Consider the following 16,795-nt stretch of genomic DNA (forward strand, 5'->3'; position numbering starts at 1 on the left):
AAACATTGGAGGCCGGGGGGGGGAGCAAATATTCCCCCTCCTCTTCTGAGATAAGCTGATCTGACTGCATCCCCATATCTTCAGATCCAGACCATTCCCTGACACCGCCCCCCGATTATGTCATTCCAACCCTGCAACTCTATGATAACAGATCCGGCACATCCACGCTCACGGTCAACCCACCAGCTAACGCTGTCCCTCCCTCCCGCAGGCTTGTTGACGGAGAGCTTTGTGGACGAGCCGGACGGCCTGGTCTCGGTGAACCTGCTGGTGATCTCCTCCGTGGCGGCCTTCGTCATCGGCGCCGTGATCTCGGGCTTCAGCGTGTGCTGGTTCATCGGGCACCGCGACCGCAAGGAGCTGGCCCGGCGCAAGGACAAGGAGAACATCCTGTCTCACAGCGAGTCGGTGGTGAGCGTCAGCCGGCTGGGCGAGCGCCGCTCCCGGGGCGGCCCCGGCGGGCAGCCCGAAAACCTGCTGGCCCCGCTGATGCAGAACGGGTGGCCCAAGGGGCTGGTGAAGGTCAGCCAGCACGACCTGGATTCTGGGGTGCTGCCCACCCCGGAGCAGACCCCCCTGCAGCAGAAGCGCTGCCCCAAGCCCTGCACCTGGGAGTACAGCCACAATCTCATCAACGCCTCCTTGCGCAGCGGAGACCCGCCCTCCTCGGTCATCCTCCTCCACGCCGGCCACACCGCCGTGCCCTCGCACCACCTCGGCTCGGGCCGTGTGATTCCCATCTCCTGCCACTCCATGCTGATGGACCAAGAGCTGGAGAACGAGGCTGGTGACCTCTCACTGGACATGCGGTACTTGCCGGTCAGCGCCGGAGAGGGGGCACGGGTGGCCCAGCAGCAACAGCAACAACAACACCAGCACCAAGCGCCGCCCACGCACCGGCCGAGCGGGACTCGGAGCTCCTACGGCGGAGAGCTGCCCATCACGCCGCACGGCAGCCCCGAGCGGCGGCGGGTGGTATCGGCCCCCGGCGGGGAGACGGGGGACCCCGCCCCATGGAACCCCGAGAAGCTGAACTCGAATAGTAACAATGCGGCCAGCAGGGCAAGCGCACAACTCAAGCGCACCCACACTTTCAACAGCGGGGAAGGGCAGGCGGCCTACGCCCGGGCGGCGCGGGGGCCCACGTTGGGGGCCCAGCACACCCTGACGGACTTCAGCCACCTCCTGAAATACAGCGGCGTGGAGCGGACTGCCTCCTCTGTCAAATAGGGGGACCGGCCCAGGGGGCGTGGCTTGGCTCGGCGGCCTCCCTCCTTCGAAAAGGGGCGGGGTTTCACAGCACGGAGGAAGAGCGGATCAGGAAAAGGACAACGCGAGACCCTGGGTCCCACCTGAGGAGGGGGGAGGAGAAGGACCTGTGCTCCCCCCCCAACCTCCCAGGCGTACGGCTTATTGGGGAGAGGGGGGGCACTCGGGAGATGCTGCTTGAGGCAAAAAAAAAAAACAAGCAGGGAGGGTGACCTCTTCTGTGTGTGCGTGCGTGTGCGTGATTTGGGGTTTATTTCATCCGGGTGCTTCCTCATTGGACTCTTCCTCCCGCGACGCTCCGCCTCCTTCCCGAGAGGCGGGGCATGGGGCGGCCTCGGGTGCGGCTCCGCCCCTTCCTCGCAAAGGTGCCGCGGAAATAAGGGGGGCAGGATTTTGAACGATGGAAATAAATCATAACCAACGGCGGTCGCCAGGGAAATTTCAAAGGTCAGGGACGGGGGGTGGGGGAATCTCCCTATCCATTGCCCCCAGTTTCTTCCCAAGTGGTTGAAGGTGGTGCCAGACTATGAAAGGCGTTTTAAAAAGCAAAACGGGGGGCTGGCATTCCTTCCTTCGTTTCCATCTGATTTCCTCTACCTGTTTAGTGAGGTTTTGGTGTGTTACTTACACGCTTGCACATGCACAAAACACAAATCCTTGCTCGTGCCAGGCAGAAATGGTTCGGGAGCGGCTGTTCGTCTACTCTGGCACGGCAAGGATTGCCTTTTTGCCTCTCGGATCGAGAAATTTCTCAGAAGGAGAGGACAGTAAAGACTTTCTACATGCACTGGGAAAGCAAATCCCAGCATTGCCGGGTGGGGGGGTCAACAAGATGGCGCCTCGGGGACCCTTCCACTGCGATTCTAACGGTGCTAGCGGCTGCAGTGGAAAGAAGAGCAACTTCAGGGTGTCAAACAAAGCCCCTCTTTTTCGTGGTTCTTGGCGCTGCAGGGTTTCAGGCCATTTTGACACCTGCTCAAGTTAAGCCCTGGTTTAAATAATCCTGAGGATTGTGATTGGGGGACGGGGGGCAAAGATGGCTGGGAATGAATCTGTGCAGACGGCCTCAGTTCAAGAGTCAGGACAATATTCACAGGGTCCATAACTGGTTTGATTTGTAGTGTCAGCCCTCACCATTCTAAGTCTGGCCTGCCTCAGTGTAGATCGTGGCATTTAACACCATATCGGTCGGCAAGGTTTATCTCGCCTGGGCCGGTTTACTCCAACAGAGATCCCTCCATGGGCCGGATCCCATGATTCCCAACGTTTGCGTCTGTGCAGATGCGATTTCCGGCGTCTGTGTCTGCGCAGATGCGATTTCCGGCACCGCGGAAGCGAGTCCCTGTACCGCGCTGTGCCAGTTTAGCGCAGCACGCGGGGACTCGCTGAGCAGGCGGCTCGGTTTGGGGGCAGTTTGTGGGCCAGTTAAACAACCCCCATGGGCTGCTTTTGGCCCATGGGCCTTAGGTTGCTGACCCCTGTCTTAAGGAAACGCTGTGTCATGGGGAACATCCACAAAAACTCTTCTGTGATTTGAAAATGGATCGGAGTCTGAAGAGGATGGTTTAACTCTGCTCTTCTCTAGAGTGTGTGGATCGCACCTACAACCCACCTATATGCGAAGTCCCCCCCCAAGATAATCAATTGCGGGTGAACCAAGTCCGACGAGGCGATCTCCGCTGTGTTTACACAATCTAGGGTAGCGTTTTCCCCAAAATAAGCGCTCACCTTTCTCTTGTCAGTCCCTCAACGTGGGCGCAGCTGTTTTCGGGGCAGAAGGAAATTCGGGAAAGGGGCTCGTTCTGAGATGCAACAGGCAACATTCCTTTTGAGGGCACGCAACTCTGCTAAGCCTTTTTAGCATCGGGAGCCACGGAATAATCCAACGCAGGCGTGTGTGTCTTGAGATGGGTGCACACAGGTCGTGTGAAAGCTGTTTGGAAGGAGGTTGGGACTTGTGCGGAGACAGAGAGGGCTCACAGGTTGGGTGGTTTTTAAGCCACAATATCTGTTAGTTAATTTGTTTATTTCTTGGGGTATGCCTGGGAGCAATTGGGGAAATCCCCGGTCTGGGGTCCAAGGGGTCAGCAAACTTTTTCAGCAGGGGGCCGGTCCACTGTCCCTCAGACCTTGTGGGGGGCTGGACTATATTTTGAAAAGAAAGAAAAAGAACAAATTCCTATGCCCCACAAATAACCAAATTTTAAAGAAAAGGACGCATTCTACTCATGTAAAAACACGCTGATTCTCAGATCATTGGGAAGGCGATTGGGCCAGATCCGGCCCCCGGGCCTTAGTTTGCCTACCCATGGGACTCCAAAGAAATGGCTAAGCAGAGCTGTCTTCTTGACTGCAAAATTTAGGCTGTTAGGTTGCAACTCTAGGGTAGGGAGCATCCTTTTCGTTTCCCATTCCTCCCCCCACTCTTAAAAAACCCCAGATGCAGACATGCCAGAGATCCTAAAGAGGGAACTCGCTGTTTGCAATTGATGCCCTGATTTGGCAAAGACAGAACCCATTTTCCATCCTTGGATTGGCAACAGCATCTCCCACGGTCCCAGGCAGAGGGACCAGGGACCAGTGTGGTCCCAACTGGGAGACGGACCCTCCCAGGAAAACCCAGCCACCCCTTTCCCCTTACGAGCAAACGCAGAACGTGTCTGAGATTTGAACCCAGGACCAGCCAGCCGAACAGGTTTGCTCATTGTCGTGTTTCAAGCTCTTACACTGAAATGACTCAACTGCATCTGTGGACTTCCAAGGGTGTTATTAACATTACAAACATAGCGTTCTTTTTCCCCCCGGTCCAAAGCTTGGTTTGTTGCCCCTCTTGAAACGTATTTTGTTTTTTATCTGGCTGATAGCTCAACGTTTTCTCCCAACGAACTACGGCAGCTGACTGGAGCATCTGTGGGTCTAGAGACCTCCAGACGCTTGAGGTTGTGGACGAGCAAAAAGGGGAATAGGCTGCTTTCTGCAACCCCACAGGGCTCCTTTCAAATTCACCATCCGCTGCTACTATTCCACACACAGGCAAAGCAATTTATTTTTTCCCTGGGACAGCTTTAGAAGAGGGGAGTTGACCACTCAACCACAAACAGGAATCCTTAGGCAGATGCTCCAACAAAGGACACGAACGATGTCTACCCTGGACCCCAGGCCGCCATTTTGCTATCAACAATGTTGTTGTTTAGTCGTTTAGTCGTGTCCGCCTCTTCGTGACCCCATGGACCAGAGCACGCCAGGCACTCCTGCCTTCCACTGCCTCCCGCAGTTTGGTCAAACTCATGCTGGTAGCTTCGAGAACACTGTCCAACCATCTCATCCTCTGTCGTCCCCTTCTCCTTGTGCCCTCCATCTTTCCCAACATCAGGGTCTTTTCCAGGGAGTCTTCTCTTCTCATGAGGTGGCCAAAGTCTTGGAGCCTCAGCTTCAGGATCTGTCCTTCCAGTGAGCACTCAGGGCTGATTTCCTTCAGAATGGAGAGGTTTGATCTTCTTGCAGTCCATGGGACTCTCAAGAGTCTCCTCCAGCACCAGAATTCAAAAGCATCAATTCTTCGGCGATCAGCCTTCTTGATGGTCCAGCTCTCACTTCCATACATCAAGAAGGCTATCAACAATAGACCACTACAGAAACAGCATGACCTCTCCATTTTCAGGCTGGCAGCCATTTCCCCCACCCAGAAATTGAGTTTCCAAGCTTTGTTGCGTGGCAGCGGGAGGAAGGCAGGGAGTACTATAAAAACACGGACACTTCCGAATTTTCATGGTGACGGCGTTTCGTTTCCCTCCCTCACAACAGCCTGAAAGTTCTGCCATCTTCTGGGGCATCGTTGCATATCCTCCAACAAGGCAAAATCCAGGACACCTATCTTCTCGCTTTTTATCGTGAGAATGGCGGCCTTTTGGGGATGCCGTGATCTTGTGCGATTTCACACCCCAATTCCCCCCCCAGCCCCTCCAAAGCATTTTTTCAGGTGCAGGGCCTAAAAACATATGTTTGGGGGTACCATGCGAGATCGCGGCTCAAGAAAACACACTCTTTTAGGAGATCATGGCACTAAAAAATGGCCGCTCTCACAAGAAAAAACGGGATGTCTCGTTTTTTCCGGGACACTTGCAGGATATGTTGTGGGCAGGAGGAATCATGGCCATATGAACTCACTGGTACCCCCAAGCTTGACACCCCATGTCTTCCCCAAACCTTACAGGGGGCACAATTGTAGGGGGAGGGTCTCAAAGAACAAAGCTTCGACAAGAGAGCTTCTCTTTCCCTTAACTCCTCTTCCCCAGTTCACACACACTTCCAGTCTTCCCTTCCCAGTTTTCTCTCCCCAACGCAAGTCAGGGTGTGACTGCTTGTGGCCCCCCCCCACAATAAAACTGGGAACTGTAGTTTAGAATTCCCAGCGCCCTTAACAAGCTACAGGTCCCAGGTACATTTGGGGAAAGTGGTGTGATTGAAATGAATGGTGCAGATGGGACCTAAATGAGCAACTTAGTTTCTTACTCAGCGTAGACCCGCTGGAATTTATGGGCCTCCGTTACCCCTTCGTTTCAGTGGGTCGGCTCTGAATATGACTAACAATGGATGCAACCCCCAGGTTTGGGGCAGCGAGAAGGCTCCGTTCCAATGTTAGTTTCCTTCCTTCCTTCGCTCTCACACCATTTTCGAAGTCGCCTCCCTCCCTTCTGCCACAAGCAAGGGCTCTTTCAGCTGATTAGCGGGTAGAAGTTCAACAGGAAAAGCTGCCCCTCGTGGATTTCTGCCACACCCCACATTTGCTGCAACCCCCCCCCCCCCAGTTCAGTGCCTTTGCAAGTAGCTAAAGGAAATGTGGGGAGGGAAAAGTATTGGAGAGAAAGAGTTGTAAGAATCATTGTAGATTTCCTTGGTCTGCCATTTTCAAGTGGCATTTCAGGACTTGCAGGCGGAAATCCAACAGGTGCAGTTTTTGGCTCGCGGGAGGACAAGCAATACCTGGTGGGCTTGTCTGTCATTTGCAAACACCTGCAGAGGGAGAAAATGATCTGCCTGAAACAGCCCTCAAAATTTCCGAAGGAGAAAAGGCAAGGGTTTGTTCCTGATCTCACAGAAGGATCTCAAGGTAGCGAGTTAGCACAAAGTCATTCCCACTGGGGGGGGGTGCCTCCTGGTCCTGGCCCCCGCTCCCGTGTGTGATACAAGGAATAACGATTCCCGCCTACCTTACAAGGCAGTTGTAACGGGAAGCATCATTGGCAGGAAGCACTTTGCCTTTTCAAAACAGAGAAGTGGTTTTGTTATTGAGTCTTGGGTTGACAAGGCATGTTTGCATGAACTGGCTTTGAACCGGTTCCGCTCCTGGGAACTGCGAAAGTCTGTAGGAGTCGGTGCAGCACCGACAAACTGAAATCTCAATAATTTGGGGGGGCGGCGGCCCGAGGGAATTTGTCCGGTTGGAAAACAGCTTAAAATCCGTACTGGAATCCTGATATCGCAGGGCAGGCGGCCTGTCGGTGTGGCCACTGAGTCGAGCCCATTCTGAAATCTCTGCGATGGGAGTCCTTGGGCAAACATTTCAAACTTGCTTATTGTGACTTCCACATTCGGAGGCAGCGCATCTTTGAAGCAGGGGAGGCTGGCCTGGGGGGGGGCAAATCCTTGGCCCATTCACTCCTTGCCCCCAGCCCTGAGGGTGGCCCTGAATATCAGCTGCCAGCCTTCCCCTGAGCCCCAGTGTTTCTCCTTGCAGAACTCAGAAGGATGGGGGCAAACGCAGAGTTGAGTCTTTTGCACTGGCCCTTAGCGCTGGCTCCCCGTACGGCAGGTCTCCCCGGCGCCAGTCCCGTGGGGCACCGAACGCCCCTGCCCTGGGGGCAGAACCCACAGCCAGGACGTGTGGATTGTGTGCCCCTTGTGGGTCTCCGAGACACACTGCGGTGAATGTTTTGGTCTAGCCAGACAACTTCGGTCTGATCCTGCCCTGGGGGTGCAGGGAGAATCTTGTGCTCACTCTTTTATTACGTCGAGGTTTGGGGTGCGTTCCTGATTCCATGTTATTCCTGCTCCGAGGGTTGGGAGGCTCCTGAAGCTGTAGATTTGGAGAGGCTGTTGGGGTAGCAGAAGGGGTCTGCTGCTAGGTTTGGAAAGCAGAGATGGGTGGGGGGACTCTGCTGTGTTAGGGGAACTGTAGAATGGTTGGTTCCCACCCACTCCATGGGGCAAAGACTCCCCCCCCCAGAGAAAGAAAGAGAAGCACACTGTAAATAGGGCGTGGGTAGCATGTGCGTAACAAGGGGGCTAGTCTGACGCAAGTTCTCTCGTGACCTTTGCCCCCCACCCCGGTGATTTTTCATCTTTTAACTATGTGCAGCCCCTGCATGCGACAGCAGTACAAACTTCTCTGTATCACTCTGGAGAAACAAAGATGATCTCCCTTCCAATAAACCTTTGTTTACAACGGCTCTCGGCTCTCTGTCCGTCCTTTTCCCTTTTCTGAAAGGCTGTGTGTTGAATGTGTTAGGGCAGGGGTCTGCAACCCGCGGCTCCGGAGCCGCACGTGGCTCTTTTACACCTTTGCCGCGGCTCCGGGGCGGATACTAGCGAGGGGAGGAGGCGCATTGTGCGCCCCGACACTCCTCACTGTGGCGGGCGCTGTACTGGCTGTGACGTCGCATGGGGGCGGTGCGTGCGTTAGTCACACACCGTCCCGACGTCACCTTCCCGCCCTCCCGCTACATTGTAAGGGGCATGTACGCTGGTCACTGTTTTGAAGGGGAGTGAAGAACACACAAAAAGGTAACTTGTTAATTTAACGTTTATTTCTATGAGGAGGAGTAATTCTGAGGGGTCAAACAAAGAAATAATAAAAAAGTGACAAAAAAGTTATTTTTATAATGACGAGTTTTGCGGCTCCCGTTTTTTTTTTTCCTTCGGAAATGGGTCCAAGTGGCTCTTTTTGTCTTAAAGGTTGCAGACCCCTGTGTTAGGGAAAAATCTAGGTGTGAGGCTGCTCAGTCACCCAGCTGGTCGGACAGGTCCCTGCGGAATAAAGGAAGGATTCCAGCAAACAGCTGTAGACCAAAGTTTATTGCGCAATAGGTTCAAAGAGCAAATTTTGAACCCCGAGGATGGGGTGACAAAGACTTTTAAAACTTTCCCACCATACCCCAGAATACAGTTCGTACAGCATCATTGCTACATCACTGACATGTCACGAAAGAGGAGGGGTTAACCTTGGCAAAAAGGTCCAGACAAGTCCTTGGTACAAGATTTGCATAAGCAGACATGGCAGGGCAAGACTCAGGTATAAGATGAGCCTAGACAAATATGTCTTAAGTACCCACCACCCCAAAGTACAATAGAAGTCCCTTTGCATGTCTGGATCCTGAGGCGAGTCAGGTGATGAGATTTGGCTTCCTTTGGCTAACAATGAGCCCAGAAATTGTCACCTCTGGGAACTTCCTGGAGTCCTTTTTCAACGGGAAAAAAGCTTTGGAATGGAGGAAACTGGGAAAGGAGATGATTTTATATTATTTTTAAAGCTAGGTAACTTCCCTGAGCTGTCAAATTGAAAGGATACATTCAGGCATAATATTTGTAATATTTAACTTTAAGGATGTGCCCCCCCCCCCGTAATTTCCGTACCGTTTGAATGAACTTTATTACGGTCACAGACCAGGATAAAAAACAAACAAGCAGATAAATAAAATAGCAGTTAGGGTTTTGGTTTTTTTTATCTGATAAATGTTGGAGCAAATAAGGAAAAAGAAACAAGCATAAGAATAAAATACAAGAATAAATACAAGAGTTAAATACAAGACCTTCTCCCTGCGCCAGCCTTCGGATGGCTGTCCTGAAGACTTGTGGTGGGAGCAGTGGCGTAGCGTGCGGGGTGCAGGGCGGGCCTGCCGCACCTGGCGCAACATCTGGGGGGTGGTGGAAGAGACTCAAGTGCTAAAATCCACGGGTTAGGGGGCGCAAATTACTTGCCTTGCCCCGGGTGCTGAGAACCCACGCCACTGCCTGACTGGTGTCCTTGTTTTTTGTCCAAGGGAGCCCTTGGATTTCTCCGTTAACAGAAGCAACTCCTGCAATTCAACAGGAACTGAGCAGTAGGCATTGCTTGCAACGAGCTTCGTTGTGGGTCTCTGGGAGGAAACAGATTGCCGCCATTATTTCTGGAGAGCTGTCTGACAGCTAGTGCGGGAAGAGACGGGGTGGCCCAGAATCTGGCTGCCGCAGAAGCGAGGCCTGGTGTTGGATCTCACCTCCGCCTCGCTTTGGCAGAGCTCTGCTGTGTGCGTGGTGCCAATAAAGCTGATTGAATCTAATGGGAAGGAAATTGACCGTGTCAGGGCCAAGCTGCCCTCGCCTCGTTCTTTTCTGTGTCGCAGCCGGCCTCTGGCAGGTGGGTGGGCAGATCGGGAACGAGTTTCCCTGGGCAAGGAGGATGCAAAACCCGGAGCCAGGCCAGGCGCCTCTTCCTGAATAGATGGGAGTGTCTCTGCCATAACACATCGCCCTTTTTTGTTGTTGTTGTTCTTGTTTTCCCAGGGAGTTGACTCAGAGTCACCCATGGAACCGAGTTTGGGGATTTTCATGCCGGACTATTTTGAGTTGGGCGATGGTCTGCGCCTACAGATTTGTACACAGAATCTGGCGACCGTCCAGATCTTCTTCTGATCTTTGCCTAACAGCAAAAGGTCAAATTTTTGCTTTTGCGTGAGGTCGGCGAGCCTCACCAGCAGGGGATCCATGAACTTACTACGTGCCTCTTCATAAAAGGGACATTTAAAGAACAAGGGTTCTGGGCTTGTTATGGCAACTTGTTCAATCTCTTTCACCTCTGGCATTTCTCCACCTTTCCCCCCCTTCTCTTAGACACTTTCCCAAAACAAGAATAAAAAAGGTAAGGAATGAAAACTGAGGGAACTGCTGCATTCTGCACCCAGGAAAGGTTTGTGGGCTTGCACCCTGCAGTTGTAGAATGAAAGCAGCAAGGCTTAAGTCTTCTTGTTGTTGTTGTTGTTTAGTCGTTTAGTCGTGTCCGACTCTTCGTGACCCCCTGGACCAGAGCACAGCAGGCACTCCTGTCTTCCACTGCCTCCCGCAGTTTGGGCAAACTCATGCTGGTAGCTTCGAGAACACTGTCCCACCATCTCGTCCTCCTTGTGCCCTCCATCTTTCCCAACACCAGGGTCTTTTCCAGGGAGTCTTCTCTTCTCATGAGGTGGCCAAAGTCTTGGAGCCTCAGCTTCAGGATCTGTCCTTCCAGTGAGCACTCAGGGCTGATTTCCTTCAGAATGGAGAGGTTTGATCTTCTTGCAGTCCATGGGACTCTCAAGAGTCTCCTCCAGCACCAGAATTCAAAAGCATCCATTCTTCGGCGATCAGCCTTCTTGATGATCCAGCTCTCACTTCCATACATCACTACTGGGAAAGGCTTAAGTCTAGGGCTTACCAAAGTTGTGGCTGCAGTTTGATGTGCAGAAAGGAGAAGGTGATGTTTCCCCCCTCCCTATGCACTGTTCTGGTTTGCCAGAAGCAGCTTAGTCATGCTGGCCGCATGACCCAGAAGCTGTACGCCGGCTCCCTTGGCCAATAAATCGAGATGAGCACCGCAACCCCGGAGTCGGTCACGACTGGACCTAATGGTCAGGGGTCCCTATACCTTTATGCTGTAAAAACTAGCTCCTGTGCACAAGACTGCAGATAAAAGGTGCAAGAGAAGACCAGGCTGCGTTCACCCTTGCTCCCCAAAAGGTGGCAACCCCCCTATAATACTCTGGTTCTTATTCCTCTCCAGTCACCTTTTGTAAAAAGCAAAACAGAATAAAATAAAAAGCAAGAATGTCAGCTTAACCCAGGGGCGTTCAGCTCTTCTCCTTCCTCGCTGCCTCTCGAAATTGCCAATTAGTTCGGCTGCTGCAAAGTCTGTAGGAAGATCTGTGACTAGGCTTTGGAGGAGATTAACCTGAAGAGATAAATTTAAATAATTACAATAGTTGGGGTTTTTTAAAGGAGAGCAGAATAAATAGAGCAGGCATGAGTTACACGTAAGCCGGAGGGGAGAACCGTTTTGTGTTCCAAAAACACAAAAGAACCACCAGCTGAAAATATCTTGTGGGGTTTTATTTTTATTTTTATCCCCCCCAGCTGTCAATTAGCAACTCGCAGAACAATATGAGAGGGAGATAAATGGGGGACTAGGGAGAGTCCTTCTCTACTACGCCTCCAACCAGTTAGAGTGCTGGGAGGGAAGGGCGTTGCTAAAAAACGGGCCGGTGGGATGGATTGGAGCAGGCCTTTGCAGATGCACTTGCAAACTAATTTGGGCATCGCAGGCGGTTGCAGGTGCCATCAGACCAGATCCAGCCTGCCCCCTCCCTGGCTTCAAACACATACCTTCCAACAGTCCAACTTGCAACACAAATCATTAGGGAATGGGAATGTTCACCTCGCCAGCTGCCTCCGAAGCATTGCTCATGTGCCGAGCTGAGCATAAGTGCAGAAGAGCAGACTGCTGCGCCAAGCCAATGGTCCATGTTGTCTAGCCTTCTCTTCTCACAGCGGCCAGCTAGATGCAGGGAGCAACACTCTCGCCCTCCTGTGGTTTTCCAGCAGCTGGTTTTCGGAAGTGTGAGTGCCTGGAGGCGGTTGGAGGATGCATGGCGGCTAACGGATTGGGGCTGAATCCTGACAAGACAGAAGGACTGTTTTGGGGGGACAGGCAGCGGGTGGGTGTGGGGGATTCCCTGGTCCTGAATGGGGCAACTGTGCCCCTGAAGGACCAGATGAGCAGCCTGGAGTCATTTTGGACTAACAGCTGTCCATGGAGGCACAGATCAAGTCTGCGTCCAGGGTAGCTGTCTACCAACTCCATCTGGTACGCAGGATGAGACCCTTCCTGCCTGGAGACTGTCTGGCCAGAGTGGTGCATGCTCTGGTTATCTCACGCTTGGACTACTGCAATGCGCTCTACGTGGGGCTGCCTTTGAAGGTGACCCGGAAACTACAACTAATCCAGAATGCGGCAGCTAGACTGGTGACTAGGAGTGGCCGCTGGGACCATATAACACTGGTCCTAAAAGACTTACATTTCCAAGCACAATTCAAAGTGTTGGTGCTGACCTTGAAAGCCCTAAACGGCCTCGGCCCAGTATACCTGAAGGAGCGTCTCCACCCCCATCGTCCAGCCTGGACACTGAGGTCCAGCTCTGAGGGCCTTCTGGCGGTTCCCTCCCTGCAAGGAGTGAGGTTACAGGGGGAAAGGCAGAGGGCCTTCTCGGTGGTGGCACCCACCATGTGGAACACCCTCCCATCAGATGCCAAGGAAATAAACAACTATCTGACTAAGTCATCAGTTGACCTCAAGACCGTAGCAGAAACACCCAACCTTTCCTGCCGCATTTGCCAGAGTGAAACCTCTCGTTGAATGCAAAGTTAACTGCACAGCATTGTAAATACAATGCACTCAAACATAGCATTTTGTGCATATGAAACTTTTATCTCCAATGTGGGGGCCCTGTGTCCACCTACTGTCAGAACACTTAGGGATCATTTGCAGGGGGGGAGACAGGTTCCTATGCCCTGCATTAGACCATCTTAGCTCTGTATTGCAGGGGTGGGGAGCCTCTGACGCCGAATATGTCTTCAAAGGCAGCCCCACGTATAATGTGCTGCAGTAATCTAACCTAGGTGGGACGCGGGTGGCTCTGTGAGTTAAACCACAGAGCCTAGGACTTGCCGATCAGAAGGTCGGCGGTTCGAATCCCCGTGATGGAGTGAGCTCCCGTTGCTCGGTCCCTGCTCCTGCCAACCTAGCAGTTCGAAAGCACGTCAAAGTGCAAGTAGATAAATAGGTACTGCTCCGGCGGGAAGGTAAACAGCATTTCCGTGCGCTGCTCTGGTTTGCCAGAAGCAGCTTAGTCACGCTGGTCACATGACCCGGAAGCTGTAGGCTGGCTCCCTCAGCCAGTAAAGCGAGATGAGCGCTGCAACCCCAGAGTCGGCCATGACTAGATCTAATGGTCAGGGGTCCCTTTACCTTTTACCTAATCTAACCTAGAGGTTGCCAGGGCCCAGATAACAGGAGTTAGGCTTTCCTGGGCCAGATAGGGGCTCATCTGGGCTATCAGGTGAAGCCATTCTTGGTGCTGGTGCTATTTCAAGTGCCTTGATTCCGAAGCAGGCAGCAAAAGAGCGACGAGCGAGCTATTTATTTTGTTTTTATTAGTGATTTTATTGGTTGGTTGGATAACCGCCGCCACCCAGCAGGATTCTAAGCAAAGATGAATCCTAATAATGCCACCGTTCTCAAAGTCATTGTTAATAATCTAGAAGCCAGCTGTGTGTGTTGGAGCGGAGGGGGGGTTGCAGGCCAATTGGACCCCAACCTCCCCTGGCGCAGCCCCCTCCCCGAGAGAGACGGTCAGCCCCCCCTCTCCCAGCACGGCGGGAATAAATTAAGTCTCCGGCGTCCCCAGGTGTCTCTTGGAATCCGGCATTAAAAGGCGATGTAATAAATAGGCCGAAGACGGTTGCGATGAGCCTTGTGTACAATAAACATCGCAGAGCGTCTGGCTGCTATTATGCCGTATTTAAATTGCAAACATTACAGCCTATTAGGGCACAATGAGGCTGCAGTTTTCGCCTCTCGCCAGCCTCGAAGGACAGGCACTGGATAGCGCCGGGTTGTCGTCGCTTTGGCGCATTTAAGAAATGGTCTGCGGCAGCCGTCCCGCTGCCACCCCCCGTCCACCGCAACCGTCACAAAACTGAGGAGCCCCATCAAGCTAGGTGTCGAGGACTGACTGGAAGCCGAGGAGTGGAGTGGGGGGCATCAGGTGGGGAACCCCCAAGGGACGATGGCTCAGAGTCAGGGGAGTAGCGGTGGTATGACAGCGAGTGGTCAGAGGGAGGACTTGGAGGTGTCAGAGGCTGGAGGGGCAACAGGGTTTGGTGAGCAGGAAGAGTCTGTGGCAGAGAGCAGTCCAGAATCGGAGGCAGCAGAGGAGGGGAACCAGGAGGCAGAGAGGAGGCAGGCTGGTCAGGAAGCCAGGGGGTCTCCCTCTCCTTCTGAGACCAGCTCCCCTCCTGCCTGGTCCCCCAGAACCCAAAGAGGTATGAAACAAACTGGAACGTGTCCAGAGGAGGGCAACCAAAATGGTCCAAGGCCTGGAAACGATGCCTTATGAGGAACGGCAAAGGGAGCTGGGCATGTTTAGCCTGGAGAAGAGGAGGTTAAGGGGTGATATGATAGCCATGTTCAAAGATATAAAAGGATGTCACATAGAGGAGGGAGAAAGGTTGTTTTCTGCTGCTCCAGAGAAGCGGACACGGAGCAATGGATCCAAACTACAAGAAAGAAGATTCCACCTAAACATTAGGAAGAATTTCCTGCCAGTAAGAGCTGTTTGACAGTGGAATTTGCTGCCAAGGAGTGTGGTGGAGTCTCCTACTTTGGAGGTCTTTAAGCAGAGGCTTGACAACCATATGTCAGGAGTGCTCTGATGGTGTTTCCTGCTTGGCAGGGGGTTGGACTCGATGGCCCTTGTGGTCTCTTCCAACTCTATGATTCTATGATTCTATTCTATGAAGGAGGAAGAGCATAGATAGACAATATGGAGGAGCCTCAGATCGCTTGGCGGAGAAGGAGCCTTGGACAGCAGGGGGAGTCCTTGCATCTGCCAAAAAAGGGACGTAGGTGGCACTGCGGTCTAAACCACTGAGCCTCTTGGGCTTGCTGATCAGAAGGTCGGCAGTTCAAATCCCTGCGATGACGGGGTGAGCTCCCGTTGTTCGGTCCCTGCTCCTGCCCACCTAGCAGTTTGAAAGCACGTCAAATGCAAGTAGGTAAATAGGTACCGCTCCAGCGGGAAGGTAAATGGCGTTTCCGTGCACAGCTCTGGTTTGCCAGAAGCGGCTTAGTCATGCTGACCACATGACCTGGAAGCTGTACGCCGGCTCCCTCGGCCAATAAAGCGAGATGAGCACCACAACCCCAGAGTCGGCCACGACTGGACCTAATGGTCAGGGGTCCCTTTACCTTTACCTTACATAATAAAAGCGAGAACAAAAACGAAACAAGTCGGTGCCCCTGCTCCGCTGGGGAAGCTTGCCTAAACCAGGCACCCCCAACCTTCGGCCCTCCAGATGTTTTGGACTACAATTCCCATCATCTCTGACCACTGGTCCTGTTAGCTAGGGATGATGGGAGTTGTAGGCCAAAACATCTGAAGGGCTGAAGGTTGGGGGTGCCTGGCCTAAGGAAAAAAGAAATAAATGTCTTAAGCTGAAGGCACTTGGCTGATATCAAGTGGCAGGGAGTTCCAAAGTTTATGGGCTGCCACACTTTTTAAATAAACAAGCCAAGTTCCTACAAATGTGGAAACCCAGTGTTTTGTGGCACTGGTGGCAGCTCATCAAAGTGGTCGAATGGGCCTCATCATTTCAAGCGTAATCTTTTTGGGCACAGGTGCCAGCAAGGGGGGGGTGGAGCCAAAAGTGGGTGAGGCATTCCCTCCACAGAAACACACCTCCCACTTCCAGCTCTATATAATAATAATAATAATAATTTATTATTTATACCCCGCCCATCTGGCTGGGCCTCCCCAGCCACTCTGGGCGGCTTCCAAAAAAACCAAAATTACAATAAAATATCACACGTTAAAAACTTCCCTGAACAGGGCTGCCTTAAGATGTCTCCTGAATGTCAGGTAGTTGTTTATTGCTTTGACATCTGGTGGGAGGGCGTTCCACAGGGCGGGCGCCACTACCAAGAAGGCCCTCTGCCTGGTTCCCTGTGGCTTTGCTTCTCGCAATGAGGGAACCGCCAGAAGGCCCTCGCGCTGGACCTCTATTTCTTCCCTGCGTGAAATTAGGCTAAAGGCTGCCTACCGCCCCCAAGTCTGATCCGCTGGCTTTAAGGCACACCACCCCTAAGAAAGGACAAGGGACGCGGGTGGCGCTGTGGGTTAAACCGCAGAGCCTAGGACTTGCTGATCAGAAGGTCGGCGGTTCAAATCCCTGCAACGGGGTGAGCTGCCGTTGCTCGGTCCCTGCTCCTGCCAACCTAGCAGTTCCAAAGCACATCAAAGTGCAAGTAGATAAATAGGTACCGCTCCGGCGGGAAGGTAAACGGCGTTTCCGTGCGCTGCTCTGGTTCGCCAGAAGCGGCTCAGTCCTGCTGGCCACATGACCCGGAAGCTGTACGCCGGCTCCCTTGGCCAATAAAGCGAGATGAGCGCCGCAACCCCGGAGTCGGCCACGACTGGACCGAACGGTCAGGGGTCCCTTTACCTTAACCCTGGTTGCCAAACCAGTTTAAAGAAATCCGAGTGCCCGGTTGCCAAGTGTGCCGGTTTGCCTGCGCATAACGCAGCACTAGCAACCCGTCTTGCCCCCCCACCAGAAAAAAAACCACATCCATTGCTCTGTATCAAGGTCAGAAGGAGAAGGGGGGAAAGCTCTCTGCTGCCCAGGCAGCTGTCTGCATGAAATGGATTTGCTCCATAGCCAGGCGAGATTGAATTTGTGT

At 53.0% G+C, this 16,795-nt stretch overlaps 1 protein-coding gene and 1 long non-coding RNA gene across 5 annotated transcripts in view; both read left to right on the plus strand.

The window, feature by feature from the left end:
• SEMA6B (semaphorin 6B) overlaps positions 1 to 1,691 on the plus strand; it is a 162,905-nt gene extending 161,214 nt beyond the window's left edge. For all 4 annotated transcript variants that reach the window (XM_082206313.1, XM_082206314.1, XM_082206315.1 and 1 more), the window contains one exon: positions 212 to 1,691. In XM_082206313.1, the coding sequence (XP_082062439.1) occupies positions 212 to 1,230 (1,019 nt within the window). In that variant the 3' untranslated portion in view covers positions 1,231 to 1,691. The remainder of the gene's footprint in view (positions 1 to 211) is intronic.
• A 1,784-nt stretch (positions 1,692 to 3,475) lies between these two features.
• LOC309523095 lies at positions 3,476 to 7,718 on the plus strand. The gene is made up of 2 exons (XR_014215243.1): positions 3,476 to 6,347; positions 6,380 to 7,718. It is a non-coding gene; the product is annotated as an uncharacterized lncRNA (long non-coding RNA).
• Positions 7,719 to 16,795: the final 9,077 nt, after the last annotated feature.

Source organism: Podarcis vaucheri (genome assembly GCF_965113315.1).
Source record: "Podarcis vaucheri genome assembly, chromosome: 18".
NCBI classification, from domain to species: Eukaryota; Metazoa; Chordata; class Lepidosauria; order Squamata; family Lacertidae; genus Podarcis; species Podarcis vaucheri.